This window comes from Macaca fascicularis, chromosome 10, assembly GCF_037993035.2.
Source record: "Macaca fascicularis isolate 582-1 chromosome 10, T2T-MFA8v1.1".
NCBI lineage: Eukaryota > Metazoa > Chordata > Mammalia > Primates > Cercopithecidae > Macaca > Macaca fascicularis.
In genome coordinates, this window is record NC_088384.1 from 86,908,264 (window position 1) to 86,929,047 (window position 20,784).

The following is a 20,784-nucleotide window of genomic DNA, read 5'->3' on the forward strand; positions in this document are numbered from 1 at the left end:
AAAGAAGGTAAAATAGATTAGTAATTTTTTACATTGATTTATATGTTAAAATAAGATTTTTAGATTAATAAAATACATTAATTTTGTCCTTTTTTTAAGTTTCTTGATGTGGCTACACAAGAAACACGTTTAAAATTACACATGTGGTTTGCATTGTATTTCCTTTGGTCCAAGACTGTTTTAGACTATTCAGGAGAAGGCTTTATAAGCCCAGGCACGGTGGCTCATGCTTGTAATCCCAGCACTTTAGAAAGCCAAGGCAGTTGGATCATGAGGTCAGGAGTTCGAGATCAGCCTGGCCAACATGGTAAAACCCATCTCTACTAAAAATACAAAAATTAGCCAGGCGTGGTGGCATGTGCCTGTAATCCCAGCCACTCCGGAGGCTGAGGCAGGAGAATTCCTTGAACCTGGGAGGTGGAAGTTGCAGTGAGCTGAGATCGTGCCACTGCACTCCAGCCTGGGCAACAGAGCAAGACTCCATCTCAAAAAAAGAAAAGAAAAGAAGGAGGAGGCTTTATAAAGGAGGTACAGTTGGACCAAGGCCCTCCTCAGAAAAAAAATGGAAAGGATTCCATACTAGAACAGATGTGGAAAGGATGGGTGAGGACAAAGGAATGTTTAAGATACACTCTGCAGAGTACTCTTTTTAGAATGCTACTTTAGAGGCCGAGGCAGGCAGATCACGAGGTCAGGAGATCGAGACCATCCTGCCTTACACGGTGAAACCCCATCTCTACTAAAAATACAAAAATTAGCTGGGCATGGTGATAGGTGCCTGTAGTCCCAGCTACTCGGGAGGCTGAGGCAGGAGAATGGCGTGAACCCGGGAGGTGGAGCTTGCAGTGAGCCGATATCATGCCACTGCGCTCCAGCCTGGGCGACAGAGCGAGACTCCACCTCAAAAAGAAAAAAAAAAGAGTATTGGCGATCAGGCTAGACAGTTATTATTATGTTATGTTCCAGCCATATTCCGAAGTCTTTCAAATACCTCATTTGATTCTTGGAACAATCTTATGAGATGGGTACTCTTGTTATTCATTTTACACTTAACGAAAGGCTTAGAGAGGTTATGTAGTTTGCCATTACAGCTAGCAGGTAGTAAAGGTAGGTTTCACATTGGGCATTATGACTCCAAGACCCACACTTTACCCTCAGGGTTATGCTACATAAAGATGTTTTGACCATCCTTGTTGTTGGCCCTGATGAGAGGAAGAAATGGAAAGGGACCATGTTTCATCCTAATTGATGAAAAGCTTTTCAAGATATTCTTTAGTATTACTAACCATTTAAATTGCTACTTTGTAAGGTTTTAAGACATTAACATGTTTAACATGTTTTAAAACATGAACATCAAGACTGATGATTGAAATACTAATTCTGCAGAAGTCTGGTCTTTGGAATAGAAATCTTTTTTTCTTTCAATTCAACGTTTGTAAGTACCTGCAGAATACCTGGCACAGTGCTAGGAGAAGGATTCAGAGATGAATGTGACATTTTCTTCCTTCAAGGTGCTCATAAGTAAGCCATTTATGTATTACACTACATGTTGAAATACTCTGAAAAAGAGTGTCTTTTTTTTTTTTTTTTGCTGATGTACTTTTCCCCTTTCAGCCAGTAAAAAAGAAGAAAATTAAGCGTGAAATAAAGATTTTGGAGAATTTGAGAGGAGGTCCCAACATCATCACACTGGCAGACATTGTAAAAGACCCTGTGGTGAGTATAGTAGGTGTTAGCAAGGCCCACCAGGGCTGAGATGGTGTTTGACCTGGAGCACAACTGGCCTCTTTTTGTTCCCTCCCCCAACCCTCATCATTAAGTCCTGCTTTGAAAGTGCTTAATCAGATATACCATTTAACTAGCTTGGGTCTTTCTTTCAAAGAGACCTCCACCCACAGACTATTTCTTATTCTTCTAGGCTAAGAGACTGATAGCACTGGAAACTGAAATGTGTTAATCCATTTTGCAAACTCAGGTCCGATGCCGATGGGCGATGGGCGCATTGTCGGGCTGCCTAGAGCCTGGTGAGACTTCAGCTCCATGTCTTCTGTTTGAAATCCATCCCAAAAATGACCTAAGTGTGGTGATAATCAGAGCGGGGAGGGCTTGTAGCAATAGAGGGTTTCTTACTACTGAGGCAAGGACTGCCAAATTCACCATGCAGCATCCGCAAACATTGTCCCCACTAAAGCTGTCAGGGCTATTGCTAATGTGTGTTTTTGTTTTTGTTCTTTTCCCCTAGTCACGAACCCCCGCCTTGGTTTTTGAACACGTAAACAACACAGACTTCAAGGTATAATCTATAACCAACTGTTTCGGGCTAGTGGGTTTTTAGACCACATAGCCTTTGGGGATGATGCTGTTAGAAGAGCTTGCTTCGAATTTGTTTTTAAAAAGATTTTCATCCTTACAGTGCAAATTAAGATAGAAGAACTCCTATACAAGCAGTGTCCACTTTCTGCATCTTGATATTTTGCCCATTTGTTTAATGTTCTTTTTAATGACCAATACATTTACTTCTCACTACTTAGTTGACAGTTTCTTTTTTTTTTTTTTTTTTTTTTTTTTGAGACGGAGTCTTGCTCTGCTGCCCAGGCTGGAGTGCAGTGGCCGGATCTCAGCTCACTGCAAGCTCCGCCTCCCGGGTTCCCGCCATTCTCCTGCCTCAGCCTCCCGAGTAGCTGGGACTACAGGCGCCGCCATATCGCCCGGCTAGTTTTTTGTATTTTTTTAGTAGAGACGGGGTTTCACCGTGTTAGCCAGGATGGTCTCGATTTCCTGACCTCGTGATCCGCCCGTCTCGGCCTCCCAAAGTGCTGGGATTACAGGCTTGAGCCACCGCGCCCGGCCTTTAGTTGACAGTTTCTGCTGATGTTCAACCTAATGAAGGCAGCAACCCGTGTTCACTTAGGATCTGGCCTTACGACATTCGCTTTAAACAATAGTGTTCTGGAAGAAATATATTGTATATATAAAAATAGGGACTGCTTATTTCTTAGGATTCCTCAGGAACTGTGGGCGATAGATCTTAAAAGGCAGGGATCGAGGAAGGGTAATGTCAAATTCTGCCATAACACAAACCTCTATAAGAGATATCTCAGAATTCCAATCTATCCAGTGGCCTACTTAATTTCATACAGTTCCAATTTTACAGAAGAATGTAGCTACTCTTTTGGAGTAAAAGTTGTAGAAGACCTTTGATTTGCCTTTCCACCACTCCAGTATACAGAATGTTATACATTAATAAATTAGTGAATTCTTTTGCAGAGATAGGGAAAAAGGAAGAGGAGCTGTTTTAGAGTCGGAATGATAATTTCAAGAAAAACTTTGTCAGAAGACATTGCTAACCATTTAAAGAGATGTACATGTGGCTGGGCATGGTGGCTTACGCCTGTAGTCCTAGCTACTGGGGAAGCTGAGGTAGGAGGATCGCTTGAGCCTAGGAGTTTGAGGTTGCTGTGAGTTATGATTGCAGCACGGCACTCCAGCTTGGGCAACAGAGTAAGACCCTGTCTCAAAAAAAAAAAAAAAAGACATGTCCATGTAAAAAACATTCTGCAACTCTTTGGAAACTGGAAAGGATACATAACAATTGTTCACAGAGTTTACTTTCCTATTGGAACAAGAATAGTTTTTTAAATTGACTTAACAGGTTTGGCATCATGCCATCTGCATACCCACTGGTGATCTGCAGGGCTAACTATATAAGCCAAAAATGAGTTAGTTCCCTAGTAAGGAGGCAGTATATTTGCCAAAATGTCTTTTTTGAGAAGGTCTGAAGATAAAAACAAACTAAATTATAGGTGTGTATCAGTGCATATTAATGTATCTAGATCGGTATGTTTCTAACAGTGGATTATAGCTTCTGCAATATATGTTTAAGTAATTCTTCACTTTTAAGAGTTGAAGACCCAGAGTATCTCTTTAAAATTAATGTAATGTTGGAGAAATAGAGAGCAGTGAATGGACAGATCTTGGAACAACGGTAAATGAGCGAAGTCTTGGTTTGAATTACTGTGGGTGAGGGTGAAAAATGCCTTTCTGTCAGCATTATTTCATGGCTCAAACATTTGTCTTTAACAGCAATTGTACCAGACGTTAACAGACTATGATATTCGATTTTACATGTATGAGATTCTGAAGGTAAGTGAACCTTGGATACTAAATATTTTTTAAATTGGTCTTCTCTTTGTTAAATAGTAAATTGATGGTAGAAAAGCCAGCAAATTAACTTTGTAAAGTATGTTGAAAGAAGGGACCTCTATATAAGTTTTTAATAAGTTAATAGTATCATACCTGTAATCCCAGCACTTTGGAAGGCTGAGGCAGGAGGATTGCTTGAGGCCAAGAAATCAAAAGACCGGCCTAGGTGACATAGTGAGACCCTTATCTCTTCAAAAAAAATTTTTTTAATTACCTGGGCATGGTGGTGTGCACCTGTAAGTCACAGCTACTTGGGAGGCCAAGGCAGGAGGATTGCTGGAGGCCAGCAGATCAAGACCAGCCTGGGCAACATAGTGAGACCCTGTCTCTACAAAAAAATTAAAAATTAGCTGGGCATGGTGGCTCATGCTTGTAATTCCAGCTACTTGGGAGGCTGTGACAGGAGGATCTCAGGAATTTGAGGCAGCAGTGAGCTATGATTGTTGCACAGGCTGGAGTGCAGTGGCACAGAGTGAGACTCTGTCTCTAAATACATAAATAAATAAAAATTAATAATAGGATCAGAACCCTTGTGCCAAGGGTTATGGAATGGGGTCTAGTAGGAGTATAATTTAGAACAATTTGAAAAAGGGTGTTTGTAAAATAGCTGGGACTGACCCCTTAACAAATATTTGTAATCTGTGTGTGCCCCTATGTAAGTTAAAATTAATTTTTCAAAACTCGTGAAAACACCTGATGTGCTAGCTTTTGGTATACTTTCACTGAAGATTCAACAAATAAAACAGTAAACTTCAACTCAGTTCTCAGAGGGTAATTGTCCTAAGGATTGTGTAAATTTCTGCTTACAGATTGCTAATTGAAAATTTACTTTCATTTCTAAAGTGGGGTCACCAAATATCTTGTTCCCAGTAGTCACAAAGTCAGCTTTCTAGATGAGAGAATTGCTAAAAGTTGGCTAAGGTTTCTTACTAAACAAGAGTTGACATAAAGTCTGCTGTTGGAGCCTTAGAAGTACCCTGAGGAGATTGTGCCAGCGGAGATACTTGATCTTTCCATTGGCTCATGCAGTGTGTGGCAAGCAAGGCTTTAGAAAGTTACAGATATGATTGCCTAGCCCTGGGAACTGTAGGAACACAAGTTGCCCTTCAGGAAGGACAAGAATTTGGCCAATAACATCGGTTGACTGAAAGGCTGGTATTAACAAACCCCGAAGATTATAGTACTCAGTTCCCTTTAGCTTGAGGTTGGAAACATTTCAGATTGGATTTGATCACCTAAATCAGGCATTGGCAAACTTCTTTAAAGGGCCAAATAGTAAATATTTTAGGCTTTGTGGGCCATGTAGTGTTCAGCTCTGCTGTTGTAGCACAAAAGCAACCATAGACAATGTGCAAACAAATAGGCATGGCTATGTTCCAATAAAACACTATTTACAAAAGCAGACATCAGGCCAAATTTGGCCTGTGGTTTGCCAACCTCTGTTATAGACTCTTAGTTGCTAAAGAATTACTGTTCTTTGAATAAGAGGTTTGTAGTAAAGATCTATTTTCTTTCTTTGAGGGGTCTGTGAAAATAATCTAGGATCTGTACAAGACGGAAAAATTTGAAGTGGTGCGATTTGGGTATACTTTGGGTCTTTTTAAGACAGAAAACATGTTGAAACAACTATATCAGAAAAAGATCTCTAAGCTCAGAGAACTGAGTTTGCTTGACTATGAGATCATGAACAAGTCTCTAAAGCATTGCTGTGGAAGTGACTGTCCTCAGCTTGAATCCCAGGGGTATTGTGAGGCTAAAAGGAAAATTAACATGGAGGGAAAAGTAAAGGACTCTTAACTATTATTCAGGCTAACTCCTTTCTTACCTGTTGCTCCCACAGGCCCTGGATTATTGTCACAGCATGGGAATTATGCACAGAGATGTGAAGCCCCATAATGTCATGATTGATCATGAGCACAGAAAGGTAAAGTGATAGACGGACAAGTGTTATTTATCTCCGTGATGTAGTTAATTGCCCATCTTCAACACTTTATCCCTTGTCACAGACCCTAGTACCTATTCGGCCCTTGATAAATGTTTGGTGAATGAATGAATTTACAAATCAATATGTTTGAACCATTATTTATATTCCTAAGAATGCTACCAAGAAGGAAACATTAGTATAGTGGGCAAAATGTTCATCTTCTAAGCCCAGAAACGTGGCTTCTAGTCTTATTTGTTGAATAACTAGTTTACTGAGACACTACTTTGTCTTCATTTGCCTTCTTTTTCTTTCTTGAACAGTGTGGGTAATAATTGCCCTGCAGGCAACTAGGTATTCATGAGAATTAAATGTGCACAGTTAAGTGGATGAAATATACAGAAAATGCTATTTCTGTTAGTAGGTTGGTCATGAGGCCCCTATTGTCTACAAATGTTTTTACATGAGAGCTGTAATGGCCACATACTGTAACATTTCAGTTTTTTAAGGTGACCAAGCTATGATGACTTATCTGTTGTGGTCTTTGAGGAGGTAGGTGATTTGTTTATGCAACTAAATTTTTTTAGGCACATAGTATGTCAAAGGCACCATTCTAGGGGCTAGGGATATATGAGTGAACTAAACATACAATAAATGCTTGTCTTTTAGGAGCTTACATTTAGGGAGGCTGGTGGGATAGAAAGTTATTTTGATGTAGAATCAAAAACAAGAATAGTGAATGGCAAGAGGGTATTTGCAGTTTTAAACCAGTTGTAAAGGAAGGTTTCACTGGAAAGGTGACATTTTAGAGAGCACTGGAAGGGACCCAGCCATGCAGTCTTACGAAGAAACATGTCCCAAGGCAGAGTAAATAGCAAGTACAAAATCCCTTGAGGTAAGGATGTGTTTGGCATGTTGGAAGAGCCTCAAGGATAAAGCTGGGACAGAATGAATGCAGGGAAAGAAGGAAATGAGATCAAAGAGGTGAAACCAAATCATGTAAAACCTTATTGGTCATTGTTAGGCCTTTTCTCTGAAGATAGAGAGCTTTTGCATATTCTTGCATATTCTTTTTTTTTTTTTTTTTTTTTTTGAGACAGAGTCTCGCTGTGTCGCCCAGGCTGGAGTGCAGTGACGTGATGTCGGCTCACTGCAAAGCTCCGCTTCCCGGGTTCGTACCATTTTCCTGCCTCAGCCTCCCGAGTAGCTGGGACTACAGGCGCCCACCATGGCGCCTGGCTAATTTTTTTGTATTTTTAGTAGAGACGGGGCTTTACCGTGTTAGCCAGGATGGTCTCGATCTCCTGACCTTGTGATCTGCCCACCTCAGCCTCCCAAAGTGCTGGGATTACAGGCGTGAGCCACCACGCCCGGCCAAGCTTTTGCACATTCTAAGCTTTGGCATGTTCTCACTTGAAATTTAACAGTTAACTACACATCTATTAGAACAGCTAAAATGAAAAATGGTGATGGTACCAAGTGCTAAAAAAAAGGTGAAGAAACTTGATCTCTCATACATTGCTGGTAGGAATGTAAAGTTCAGCATTTTGGAAAATGCTAAACTATTGTTTTATAGTTTGTTGGTTTCTTGAAAAGCTAAACGTATGCTTACCATACAATCCTGTAGTGGCATTTATCTCAGAGCAACAAAATCTTAGGTCCACACAAAAGCCTGTATATGAATGCAACTATATTTTTAATAGCTTAAAATTGAGGGAAAAAGCTGGGCACGGTGGCTTAGGCCTGTAATCCCAGCATTTTGGGAGGCCAAGGCCGGCAGGTCACGAGTTCAGGAGTTGGAGACCAGCCTGGCCAACATGGTGAAACCCCGTCTCTACTAAAAAAATACAAAAATTAGCCAAGTGTGGTGGCATGCACCTGTAATCCCAGCTGCTCAGGAGGCTGAGGCAGGAGAATTGCTCGAACCCAGGAGGTGGAAGTTGCAGTAAGCCGAGATCGTGCCACTGCGTTCCAGCCTGGGTGACAGAGCAAGACTGCATCTCAAAAAAAAAAAAGAGGGGTTGGGGGGGAAGTGCCCTTCAATGAGGGAATGGTTAAACAAACTGGCATGTCCATACCATATATTATTATTATGAAGTAGTATTTCTCAACAATAAAAAGGAAAGAACTATGATACCTGCAACAACTTGGGTGGATCTCATGCTTAGTGAAAAAAGGCAATCTCAAAAAGAGTTATATGCCAGTGACTCCATTTCTGTAGCATTCTCAAAATGGTAGAGATCAAGAACAGAGGGGTTGCCAGGGGTTGGGCTAACACACAAGACGTGTGTGGTGATGGAACAGTTCTATATCTTGTTGAGATTATATGAATTTACACATATGATAAAATTGCATAGAAACACACACACAAACATGCGCGTGCATGTAACACTGGTGAAACCTGAATAAGATCTTTCTGAATTGTACCAATGTCAGTTTCTTGGTTTTGATATTGTACTGTAGTTATGTAAGATGTTACTATTAGGGGAAACTGGGTAAAGGGTACAGAGAATCTCTACTACTTTTGCAATTTCCTGTGAATCTATAATCTCTCCATAGCAACCTGAACAATCCTTTTAAAAAGCTGTTTATGTTTATTTTAAAATATTTAATTATTTTTTAAATAACTATTAAACTATTTATTTAGTATTTATTAAACTGTTTAGAGGGCAAGAATGAAAGCAGTGAGACCAATTAGGAGAAGGGGCTATGGCAGTATATCAAACAAGACTTGGTGGTGGCTTGGATCAGGGCAGTGGCAGTGGAGGTGATGATAATGGTCAGAATATGGTAGAGGCTTCAGGATTTGTTGACAGATTAAATATGAGGTCTGAGGGAAACAAGAATCCAGGGTGAATCTTAAGTTTTGGCTTATATGACAGGATGAATATCACCTTTAACTGAGCAGGGGGAGACTATGAGTGGAGGTAGTCTTGCACGGAGTAATCAAAGGTTTAGTTTTGAGATGTAGGCAGTAAACTTAGTGCCCGAGGAGTCCGATGTTATTCCTCAGGGCCTACTGCTGGCACTTCAGATCATGGTCGTGCTGTGCACAGTGGGCAGATAAGCTTACCTCTTACCCCTTTTTCCATATTTAAGATGCGTTTTGGTAAAAGCTGTATTGTATGACTTTTCTGTTATTTCGTCTATCCAGCAAATATTTATTCATTTTTCTCCTGTATACCAGGCATTATGTTGAATTCTGAAAATTACAAAGGTGAATAAAACCCCCTAGGGCTTGTCATCCATATTGAAAAAGAAAGGTAGAAAACATGTAATAAAGAGTTTAGGTTCTGTTACAGAAATATATCTAAAATTCAGGGGGCTGAAGGCAATGATCAGTTCTATCTAGATAATTAGAGAAGACTTCATTGAGGAGCTAACTTAAATATCCCAAAAGTTAAGGAGATGCTTACCAATAGGATTATAGGCTGGGTCGTAGGGACATTTTAGTCATTGAGCAGTTTAAGAAATTTGTAAAAGCACAAATGAGATTGTGTCTTTTAGGAACAAAATCATGGAGAAAGTTGTATGTCAAGCTGAGAAGTTTTGTTTTCATCCTGAAGGCCATAAGTAGTTAGTGAAGGGGTTTCAGTACAGAGTGGCGTATGTGGTGTATTTTATCAAGAGTATGCTAATGGCACAATGTGGGTATCTTAGAGAAAGATAAAATTGCTCATGATTTTTTCTTTTTCAGCTACGACTAATAGACTGGGGTTTGGCTGAGTTTTATCATCCTGGCCAAGAATATAATGTCCGAGTTGCTTCCCGATACTTCAAAGGTCCTGAGCTACTTGTAGACTATCAGGTGAGAAGAGAAGGGCAGGCATAATTTTGGTCCTGTGTTTATTTCGCACATAATTTACAAAAAAAAAAAAAAGTATCATTTTGTGCGTTTAGGTGCTGGGATTACAGGCATGAACCACCGCGCCCGGCCTTTTGTTCGTTTTTTGAGGCAGGGTTTTCCTCTGTTGCCCAGGCTGGAGTACAATGCCATGATCATAGCTCACTGCAGCCCCAAACTTCTGGGCTCAAGTGATCCTCCCAGCTTAGCCTCCTGAGTAGCTGGGACTACAGGCATGCGCTACCACATCCAGCTAATTTTTAATTTTTTGTGTATAGAGAGAAAGTCTCACTATATTGCCCAGGCTGATCTCAAACTCCTGGGCACAACCCATCCCCCCACCTTGGCTCCCCAAAGTGCTGCGATAACAGGCATGAGCCACCATGCCCATCCTGTAACTAAGTTTAACCAATCTTCAGAGTAAATTCAAGAATGTTTTCTTGTTCTTCTGAATTGTATACTAAATATAAAGGTCTTCTCCCCAGCTCCCCCGAGAAGCCTTCTTTCTCCTCACAGAAAAAGGAGAAAGTAACCAAATTAATAATAGATTTGCCAAGTTTTAAAAATCTGAAGTTTTCTTGGGAGTATCTTTTATGCCAGTCTTTCCAAGTTATTACCAGTTGTTTTTAAAAGTTTCAGACTCTTTGTTCTTGTAGGAATTTCTTTCTTGGGATCTTAAGGCTATAGCCCTGAGCTCAAAAAGCATTTTATGCATAAAAATAGTTTGTACAGTATTACTAATAATTGTGAAAAACGGAACACTGTCCTGTTATAGGAAAATTAAAGATTAAATTCTGAAACATTTATGTAATAAAATACTAATGATACACATTAGATGGTCTCCATGGGCTAACAATTTGGAGGGGTTTTTTTTATGTAAGTGAAGAAAACAATTCAAAATACTATGTTTATTAGCTGAGCATAGTAATCCTACCTTCTCGAGGCCTAAGCCCAGGAGTTGGAGGTTACAGTGAGCTATGATCGTGCCACTACACTCCAGCCTGAGCAACAGAGCAAGACCCTGTGTCTTTAAAAAAAAAAAAAAAAAAAGCCAGGCACAGTGGCTCACGCCTGTAATCCCAGCACTTGGAAAGGCCAAGGCAGGTGGATCACGAGGTCAGGAGTTCAAGACCAGCCTGGCCAAGATGGTGAAACCCTGTCTCTACTAAAAATACAAAAAAATTAGCTGGACATGGTGGTGGGCATTTGTAATCCCAGCTGCTCGGGAGGCTGAGGCAGAGAATTGCTTGAACCTGGGAAGCTGAGGTTGCAATGAGCCAAGATCACACCCCTGCACTCCAGTCTGTGCGACAGAGCGACTCTGTCTCAAATAAAAAATTTTAAAAAGTAGGCCGGGCGCGGTGGCTCAAGCCTGTAATCCCAGCACTTTGGGAGGCCGAGACGGGCGGATCACGAGGTCAGGAGATCGAGACCATCCTGGCTAACCCGATGAAACCCCGTCTCTAGTAAAAAAAATACAAAAAAATAGCCGGGCGAGGTGGCGAGCGTCTGTAGTCCCAGCTACTCGGGAGGCTGAGGTAGGAGAATGGCGTAAACCCGGGAGGCGGAGCTTGCAGTGAGCCGAGATCCGACCACTGCACTCCAGGCTGGGCGACAGAGCGAGACTCCGTCTCAAAAAAAAAAAAAAGTAAAAATTATCTTAAAACCTAGTGAAAGATGCGTGAAAGAAAAAACTAGCCAGGCGCGGTGGCTCATGCCTGTGATCCTAGCACTTTGGGAGCCTAAGGCGAGTGGATCATGAGGTCAGGCGTTCAAGACCAGCCTGGCCAACATAGTGAAACCTCGCCTCTGCTAAAAATACAAAATTAGCTGGGCATGGTGGCACGCACCTGTAGTTCCAGCTACTCAGGAGGCTGAGGCAGGAGAATCGCTTGAACCCGGGAGGCGGAGGTTGTGGTGAGCCACGATTGTGCCACTGCATTGCAGCCTGGGCAGCAGAGTGAGACTCTGTCTCCAAAAAAAAAAAAAAAGGACTAAAATGAAATAGATGAAGATGTTATTAGTGTTTTGATTTTGAGTCAGTGGAGTGATTTTTTTTTTTTAAATCTTTTATTTTGAAGTGACAAGCCTGGGGATTCACAAATAATAACAGTGAGTTTACTTTTATGCAGATGTACGATTATAGTTTGGATATGTGGAGTTTGGGTTGTATGCTGGCAAGTATGATCTTTCGGAAGGAGCCATTTTTCCATGGACATGACAATTATGATCAGGTAATATATGTTATACCTATTGAAAAATTTACTAGTCTAATGCACTGATAGACGGGACTGCCTATAATTTTCAGTTCACTGTTTGTTCAGCCACCCTGATATTGATCCTTAGATTGATGTTTTGGGAGCTACCAGCTTAGCCTTTTGAAATCAGACTTTCCCTCTTAGTCCTTGTCGTTTGCATTGCTTGTTTTATTGTGAAGAATACATACAAATTGTCATCCAGATTTTTAAAATAGGACATTACCTTAGAATTCTCCTAATACAACGTTATTCTCCAATACGAAGTTTTCTCTAATATGTTAGCCTATTATTTCTGTGATCCTTTTGTCTCTTTATATGGGTTAAGTTATAGATGTTTCTTAAACTAACTCCACTTCCCCCTTGAAGATCAAAGGGCTCTTTCATTCACAAGAACCTGGAATGATTCTAGGACCTTGTGGAAGGTACCATTGCCTTGTTCCCTTTGAGTGCCATGTCCAATTTTAATGTATTTAAAGAATACAACCTGAATTCCATTAAAGTCAGTAACTCTGTATCAAGTCATGCAGTACTGAGGAATACAGAAAAAGAAAGAATAGTTCTTCCCTCGAGTAGTTCATAGTTGATCTTGTAAGGGAGTCAAACGTACAACAAAATAGATTATAGTCATAACTTCAGAGTAGAAGTGTGGACAAGGCACAAAAGGCAGTAGCGATGAGTGGTTTGAGTGTGCAATGGGAGCTTCCCAAAAGAAGTGACATCTTCAATTGGGTTTTGAGGGGAGAAAAATAAGAGTTCGCCAGGATGACATTTCAAGAGAAAGAAACCGGTTTATAAAGTAGTTTGCTTTTTCTAACACTATCCCATTGAGTTGAAGTCTAAAACTGTTAGGAGGCAGCATTCATACCTATAGACATGATGACCCCTTTGTGTTAATTCAGTCATTATTAATTGTTGATTTGATCATATAATATGCTTGTGGTATGGGTTTTTGTCTTTCTTTAATACTAGTTGGTGAGGATAGCCAAGGTTCTGGGGACAGAAGATTTATATGACTATATTGACAAATACAACATTGAATTAGATCCACGTTTCAATGATATCTTGGGCAGGTAAGTCATGAAACAAAATACCTGCGTCTGTGGCTTAAGCACTTTGGGTGTGAACTGGCACTTAGGATCTTCAAAACAGTTACATTCTCTTCGCCAACACTGTCAGAATGTCAGTGGTCCAGTGCCACAGGATGCTGCATTGAGCAGGCCTCTGATAAAGGCATTGCATTGAATGGCCCTTTATTCAAATTCACTTATAGGAGTCTGATGGAGGGATTATAGCTAGAGGATTCCTACAAAATGAATGAAGTATAGATTCTAGTAGAAGGGTTACAGTTGAGGCAAAAATCAAAATCTGTCTTCATTTACCTTGCTTCTTTAAGTGAAAAACCTCTCTCCAAGAGAAAGAAATTGAAATAGAAAATGCATGCTTTAAGACTGATGTGCAGGCTGGGCACAGTGACTTATATCTGTAATCCCAGAACTTTAGGAGGCCAAGGCAGGAGGATCACTTGAGCCCTGGAGTTGGAGACCAGCCAGGGCTACATAATGAGACCCTCGACTCCATGAAAAAATAAAAAGTCAGCCCTGGATGGTGATGTGTGCCAGTAGTCCAGACTACCAGGAAGCTGAGGCAGGAGCTTCCCTTGAGCCCAGGAGGGAGTGCTGCAGAGAGCCGTGAACATGTGGCTGCACTCCAGCCTGGGCAACAGTGAGACCCTATCTCACAAAAAAAAAAAAAAAAAAAAAAAGACTATATGCAGACAACCAACTCTAACAGTAGTGACTAGATACAGTACTTAAACACTTAACCATTTAACAGGAGGAGACGGACTTTCCTGATGCAAAGGCTTTTTCTGGCCAAGTGGCAGAGATGCCAGGAATATGTGTGGGGATGGGAAATAGGCCTGGTGAGCTCAGCCGTCTGACCCTCCTTGCTACACAGAAGCAGTCACGTCCTGTCAAGTAACCTGAATTATGTTTCTTAAAACTGAGAGGACTCAGATGTCTTTATTTACTCTACCTATGTTATTTCCAGTCTCCAGTTAGCTTTGTTGTCCCACTCAGTGGCACAGTGGTGCAAGATTACTCTCTTGAGTTTTGATCCCTCTTTGCTTTTGGCTGGGCTTTTAGCCACTAAGAAAAATGTAGAAATGAAATGTCGAACTTCTCTGCCCACGTGGCCCATTTCTCATTCCCTCTTTTGGTCCTGCAGACACTCTCGAAAGCGATGGGAACGCTTTGTCCACAGTGAAAATCAGCACCTTGTCAGCCCTGAGGCCTTGGATTTCCTGGACAAACTGCTGCGATATGACCACCAGTCACGGCTTACTGCAAGAGAGGCCATGGAACACCCCTATTTCTGTGAGTCCAGATATCTAGCCCACTGAGTTTGTGTAGGCCCAGAGTCCTATAGAACAGAGTCGCAATCCCAGCTCCTGTTGGCTTGCTGCAAAGTTAATTCACCCACACTGAGCCTCAGATTCTTTCAGTGGGGATAGTGATGGCAACTACATTGCAGAATTTTTGGAAGAATTCTTCTCTAATAGAATACATGACACAAGAGCATTCCTAAATACACTTCTTTCATACTATGAGGATGACACCTCAGTCTGGAATGGTTTGAATTAGAATACACAGCCCTGTATCTGTCCTTTCTCTAGTAATCACTCATTGGAAAGGGCTAATGAGGCTTACAAATCTTAATATTGTATGAACACCTTGACTTAGATTTGCGAATATAGCCACCTGTGCCTTTCTAAGTGAAAATACCACTTAGATCCACCCCATCCTTACTGTGATGTTAGCTACAACATTACATTTTTCCTTTGGTAATAGTGTAATGGTTTTCTAGTGAATCATTTATACTTTTGCCCAGTCTCCTGTACCTGAAGCAGACAGACAGGCTGATTGGGATAGAGAATGTGGTCATAGCCCTAACCTACATGGACCTATAGCTTTGTCCTACTTGGTACTGAGCTGTGAGCACACTGGTAATATATTACTGTCTTTGCCAAGTTACAGTGTCTTGTCTCCATTAAACCTCAACAGGACCAGCTTCATTTTAAATTAGCTCTACTATAAATAATTACCTCATCTTTCTACCATTTGGTTGAAGGGTTAGCTTTTACCACAGTTTGATAGAAAAGCTATTTCTATTTTTTACCACTTGTCTAATGGTGAAGGCAATTGCCACCTTAAGTTCTTTGGGGAATAATGTAGAGTATAAATAAAACGCAAAGAATGAAGCTGGCTGCTTTCAGGCTCCCAGACCATTAGTTTAATCTTTCAAGCAAAACAGAACCTAGCCTTTTTGTCTCTTTTTTAGACACTGTTGTGAAGGACCAGGCTCGAATGGGTTCATCTAGCATGCCAGGGGGCAGTACGCCCGTCAGCAGCGCCAATATGATGTCAGGTCAGTTCATTGGTAAATTTTCTTCAAAAAAATGTGGAAGTCAATTACTATTCTTAGCTTTGTGATCTGATTTCTTGTATACCTTTTCTCTCTGTACTGGTGGCCTTGTGACTTTTTTTTAACCAGGTTTCAGCATGCTTGACACTTGGTATACTTTAATAAAACTGTCTTGAGTAGGGTATCCCCTTCTAGGCTAGAATTCCAGCATTCCTAACTGAAAATTTCTGGCATAGGGGTTTGAAAATGCCAAGCCATGAAAAGGAAAAACACCATTTCATCTTATAGTTTGAAATGACAGTAGTTACGTGGTCCTTAGAAACAATGTTAAGAAATGGGTATAGAGGTGGGGTTTGTGCATAGGTGTGTATGTGTACAAGGACAGTTTTGTGTTATTTGCCACAGTAACTATAGAGTGCCTATCAGTTGTAAAAACATAAGTAAAATTGTTTTTCATTATTGAATCATTATGATGTATAGTGAATCTTTATAGAGGACCCAATTATTCCAAAGGAACTACAGGCACATAGCATGAGAATTAGACATGTAGGCAACATCCAAGTGGGTGCACTGTGGTAGTGAAGGCATTTACTTACATACCCTCAAATAATTGCTGTTCCCCTCCCCCTTTTTTTTAAAAAAAAGAACTAGCTGCCTTCTAGAATTTACCCCTTGAGTATCCTACCTCTGTACAGAGTAATGTATATCCAAACTTACTTGTAGCCTTATTTGTAATAACAAAACATTGAGAATAGCTATCAGTAGGAAACTGGTTAAATCAATTATGGTATATCCATTTAATGGACTATGATGCAGCCAGAGAAAAGAATGAATAAGTGTTTCATGTTCTGTTAGATCTCCAACTCCAATATAATAATGTGAAATTTAAAACGCAAGATGCAGGGCCAGGTGCAGTGGCTCATGCCTGTGATCACAGCACTTTGGGAGGCTGAGGCAGTTGGCTCACTTGAGGTCAGGAGTTCGAGACCAGCCTGGTCAGCATGGCAAAACCCTGTCTCTACTGGAAATACAAAAAATTAGCTGGGCATGGTGGCAGGCTCCTTTAATCCCTCCTTTAATCCCAGCTACTTGGAGGCTAAGGCAAGATAATCGCTTGAATCTAGGAGGCAGAGATTGCAGTGAGCCAAAATTGCACCCACCGCTGCGCTCCAGCCTGGGTGAGCGTGAGAGTCTGTCTCAAAAAAAGTGAGATGCAAAGCCAGGTCTAAGAGCAGGAGTGGAGAAGAATGTATAAATAGTGTTCTCATATATGATTTTTTTTTTTTTTTTTTTTTTTGAGACGGGGTCTTGCTCTGTCACCCAGGCTAGAGTGCAGTGGCACAGTTTGAGCCACTGCAGCCTCTGCCTCCTGGGTTCAAGTGATTCTCCCACCTCAGCCTCCTAGGTAGCTGGGACTGCAGGCACCTGCCATCATGCCCAGCTAATTTTTGTATTTTTAGTAGACATGGGGTTTCACCATGTTGACCAGGCTGGTCTCGAACTCCTGACCTCAAGTGATCCAGCCAGCTCATCCTCCCAAAGTGTTGGGATTATAGGCATGAACGACTGCACCTGGCCTATATATGATTCTTATATGCATATTCTTACAAAATTATATTCATGTACATGTGTTAAATATCTCTGGAAGGATATGCCCCCAAAAATGGTGCCATAAGTTGGCCAAGCAATAGGGTGTGGGAGATTTTTCACTGTATACTTTTTTGGGTTTTTTGTTTTGTCTCACTCTGTTTCCCAGGCTGGAGTGCAATGGTGCGATCTTGGCTCACTGCAACCTCCGCCTCCTGGGTTCAAGTGATTCTCCTGCCTCAGCTTCCCAAGTAGCTGGGATTACAGGCGTGTGCCACACCGCCCCGCTAATTTTTTTGTATTATTAGTAGAGATTGGGGGGGGTTCACCATGTTGGCCAGGCTGGTCTTGAACTCCTGACCTCAGGTGATCCACTCATGTCAGCCTCCCAAAGTGCTGACATTATAGGTGTGAGCCACTGCACCTGGCCTTTGTATACTTTTTTAACCTTTTGTATTTTGAACCATGTGAATATATTACCTGTGTGTGTACACACACACACACACGATTAGAGAGGTAGAAGAAATCAAATGGAAATAAATTCCAAAACACAATTTTAGCTTAGACAGAAAGTGCTCTTTCCCCATTCAAATTGACTTTTAGTAATTTTGAAAGCTGCCAGCTATCAAGACAGCATGGTGTAAGAGCACATGAGCTTTGACTGCAGTCCTGTGCTGTTCAGTATGGTAGTGACTAGCCATATGAGGCTATTTAATTGCAATTGAATAAAATTTAAAACGTAGTTCCTCAGTTGCACTAGCCGTATTTCAAGTGCTCAGCAGCCACATGTGGTTGGCTACTGGTCACCTGGTTGGACATCTCTGCCCTAGACAGGCCTGGGTTAGAATGCAAACCATGGTTGCCACTTGCTAATTGTGTACTTTGGACAAACTCCTTAAGCTGTCCAAGCCTAGATATCTTTACCTGCCTCTTAAATTGATTAGGACTTGCCACTTTAACTTGAATATTTGAGGATCAGACTTGAAGTTTAAGTAAAAATCTGGCTAAGAAGAAGTCTTCAATAAAGAATTACTGTGTTCCTTTTGCAGTGAGTGCTATGAGAAACTGGTAATATTGCCATGGTTGGTGTCTTTGGCTCACTGACAGCTGTTTTCTTTCAGGGATTTCTTCAGTGCCAACCCCTTCACCCCTTGGACCTCTGGCAGGCTCACCAGTGATTGCTGCTGCCAACCCCCTTGGGATGCCTGTTCCAGCTGCCGCTGGCGCTCAGCAGTAACGGCCCTATCTGTCTCCTGATGCCTGAGCAGAGGTGGGGGAGTCCACCCTCTCCTTGATGCAGCTTGCGCCTGGTGGGGAGGGGTGAAACACTTCAGAAGCACCGTGTCTGAACCGTTGCTTGTGGATTTATAGTAGTTCAGTCATAAAAAAAAAAATTATAATAGGCTGATTTTCTTTTTTCTTTTTTCTTTTTTTTTTTTTAAACTCGAACTTTTCATAACTCAGGGGATTCCCTGAAAAATTACCTGCAGGTGGAATATTTCATGGACAAATTTTTTTTCTCCCCTCCCAAATTTAGTTCCTCATCACAAAAGAGCAAAGATAAACCAGCCTCAATCCCGGCTGCTGCATTTGGGTGGAGATTTCTTCCCATTCCCACCATTGTCCTCCACCATCCCACACTTTAGGGGGTTGGTATCTCGTGCCCTTCTTCAGAGATTACAAAAATGTAGCTTCTCAGGGGAGGCGGGAAGAAAGGAGGCAGGAAGGAAAGAAGGAAGGGAGGACCCAATCTGTAGGAGCAGTGGACTGCTTGCTGGTCACTTACATCACTTTACTCCATAAGCGCTTCAGTGGGGTTATCCTAATGGCTCTCATGGAAGTGTGTCTTAGTTACATCGAGATGTTGAAAATCTACCCGAAATGCAGACAGATACTAAAAACTTCTGTTCAGTAAGAATCATGTCTTATTGATCTAACCCTAAATCCAACTCATTTATAATTTTAGTTTTAGTTCAGTTTAAAATTTTGATACCTTCCCTCCCAGGCTCCTTACCTTGGTGTTTTCCCTGTTCATCTCCCAATATGCTGTGCTCCATAGCTGGTAGGAGGGGGAAGGCAAAATCTTTCTCAGTTTTCTTTGTCTTGGCCATTTTGAATTCATTTAGTTACTGGGCATAACTTATTGCTTTTTACAAAAGAAACAAACATTGTCTATACAGGTTTCATGCTAGAGCTAATGGGAGATGTGGCCACACTGAGTTCCATTTTAAGCTTTCTACTTCTTTTCCTCTGACCTTCCCCTTCCCTCACATGCCATCCAGTGAGAAGACCTGCTCCTCAGTCTTGTAAATGTATCTTGAGAGATAGGAGCAAAGCCACTATCTCCATTGAAGCTGAAATGGTAGACCTGTAATTGTGGGAAAACTATAAACTCTCTTGTTACAGCCTTGCCACCCCTTGCTGTGTGTATATATATAATACTTTGTCCTTCATATGTGAAAGATCCAGTGTTGGAATTCTTTGGTGTAAATAAACGTTTGGTTTTATTTATCAAGGTTAGATTTAAGTTCCCTGTGTAAAGGTCTTGCTGGGTGGGTGTCTCATGTTCACATCTGAGGGGCCTGCAGCCCTGTACCGTGGAGGCTTCCCAAGGCCCCCACTTTTATACACCCCTCGTTCGACCCATGGTACCGGGCAGGGCAGAGAGGCCTTAAAAAAAAGCACCACAAGCCAAAGCGTCTCTGGGGATTAAGGATCCTTTGCCATAAAACTCATTTTGTGTCTCAGCAGTGCAGGGATTGGGGATGGAAAAAGTCGCCAGTTTTTGTGTGTTTGTGTGTGTGTGTGTAAAGTGGACTTTCCACTGTAATCCAACCACCTAAGTTTATCAGGTGCTTCACTGAGGAAGCCTAGTTTTTTAAGCACAATAGCAAAACCATCAGCTCTGTATTTTCTCCTGTTAATTCATTACAGTAGCTGCTTGTGGGAACTAGGAAAAATTCTTCCAACATACTTTAAGGCCTAAAATCTTAGTTCCCCATTCTCCTACCTTTATAGATTCACAGGCCTTTCTCACCTAGGCATCATAGGTAAACGTAATTGTTTGGGGAGTTGAATTTAATGAACTTATCTAACTTTGTAACCCATCTTGGCTTTAGTAACTTTATCAAGGTGGTGGCTTTAGTGAATTTAATGGTTAACTTTAGAGGACGCTAAAGCCTCCTTTCATAGCGCTTCTCAACGATAGGGAGAGTTGAAGGGAAAACATTCTGACTGTGTGGCAGGGTGATTTTCTTCCTTATGACCACTTACAGTGGATATTTATTGTACTTGACCCTTTTATGCCCTAGAATGCTGTGAGGGTTACCATGTTGAATTTGTGCAGAAGCTAAAAGCACCAGATGTGCCAGAGATGCAATTTGTGATTATGTTTGCACTGGATTGTGATTTGAACAGGACACTTATAACTAATGAGTTCTTTCTTTTGAGGTGGGGAGAGGGTTGTAAATCAAGACTTCACACCCGATCCTTGTAGCTCGGAAATTTAGGTGTAGCTTAGGCTGATGCGGAGAGCTGCAGACAGCTGG

General features: G+C 41.4%; 1 protein-coding gene across 4 annotated transcripts in view; it reads left to right on the top strand.

Moving 5' to 3' along the window:
• The window catches only part of CSNK2A1 (casein kinase 2 alpha 1), a 76,277-nt gene extending 56,526 nt beyond the window's left edge, over window positions 1-19,751 (top strand). For all 4 annotated transcript variants that reach the window (XM_045362686.2, XM_005568590.3, XM_005568589.4 and 1 more), the window contains 10 exons: window positions 1,615-1,716; window positions 2,243-2,293; window positions 4,084-4,143; window positions 6,044-6,127; window positions 9,822-9,932; window positions 12,101-12,202; window positions 13,196-13,296; window positions 14,453-14,601; window positions 15,566-15,652; window positions 18,358-19,751. In XM_045362686.2, coding sequence (XP_045218621.1) covers window positions 1,615-1,716; window positions 2,243-2,293; window positions 4,084-4,143; window positions 6,044-6,127; window positions 9,822-9,932; window positions 12,101-12,202; window positions 13,196-13,296; window positions 14,453-14,601; window positions 15,566-15,652; window positions 18,358-18,473 — 963 coding nt within the window. In that variant the 3' untranslated portion in view covers window positions 18,474-19,751. The remainder of the gene's footprint in view (window positions 1-1,614; window positions 1,717-2,242; window positions 2,294-4,083; window positions 4,144-6,043; window positions 6,128-9,821; window positions 9,933-12,100; window positions 12,203-13,195; window positions 13,297-14,452; window positions 14,602-15,565; window positions 15,653-18,357) is intronic.
• The last annotated feature ends 1,033 nt before the right edge of the window (window positions 19,752-20,784 follow it).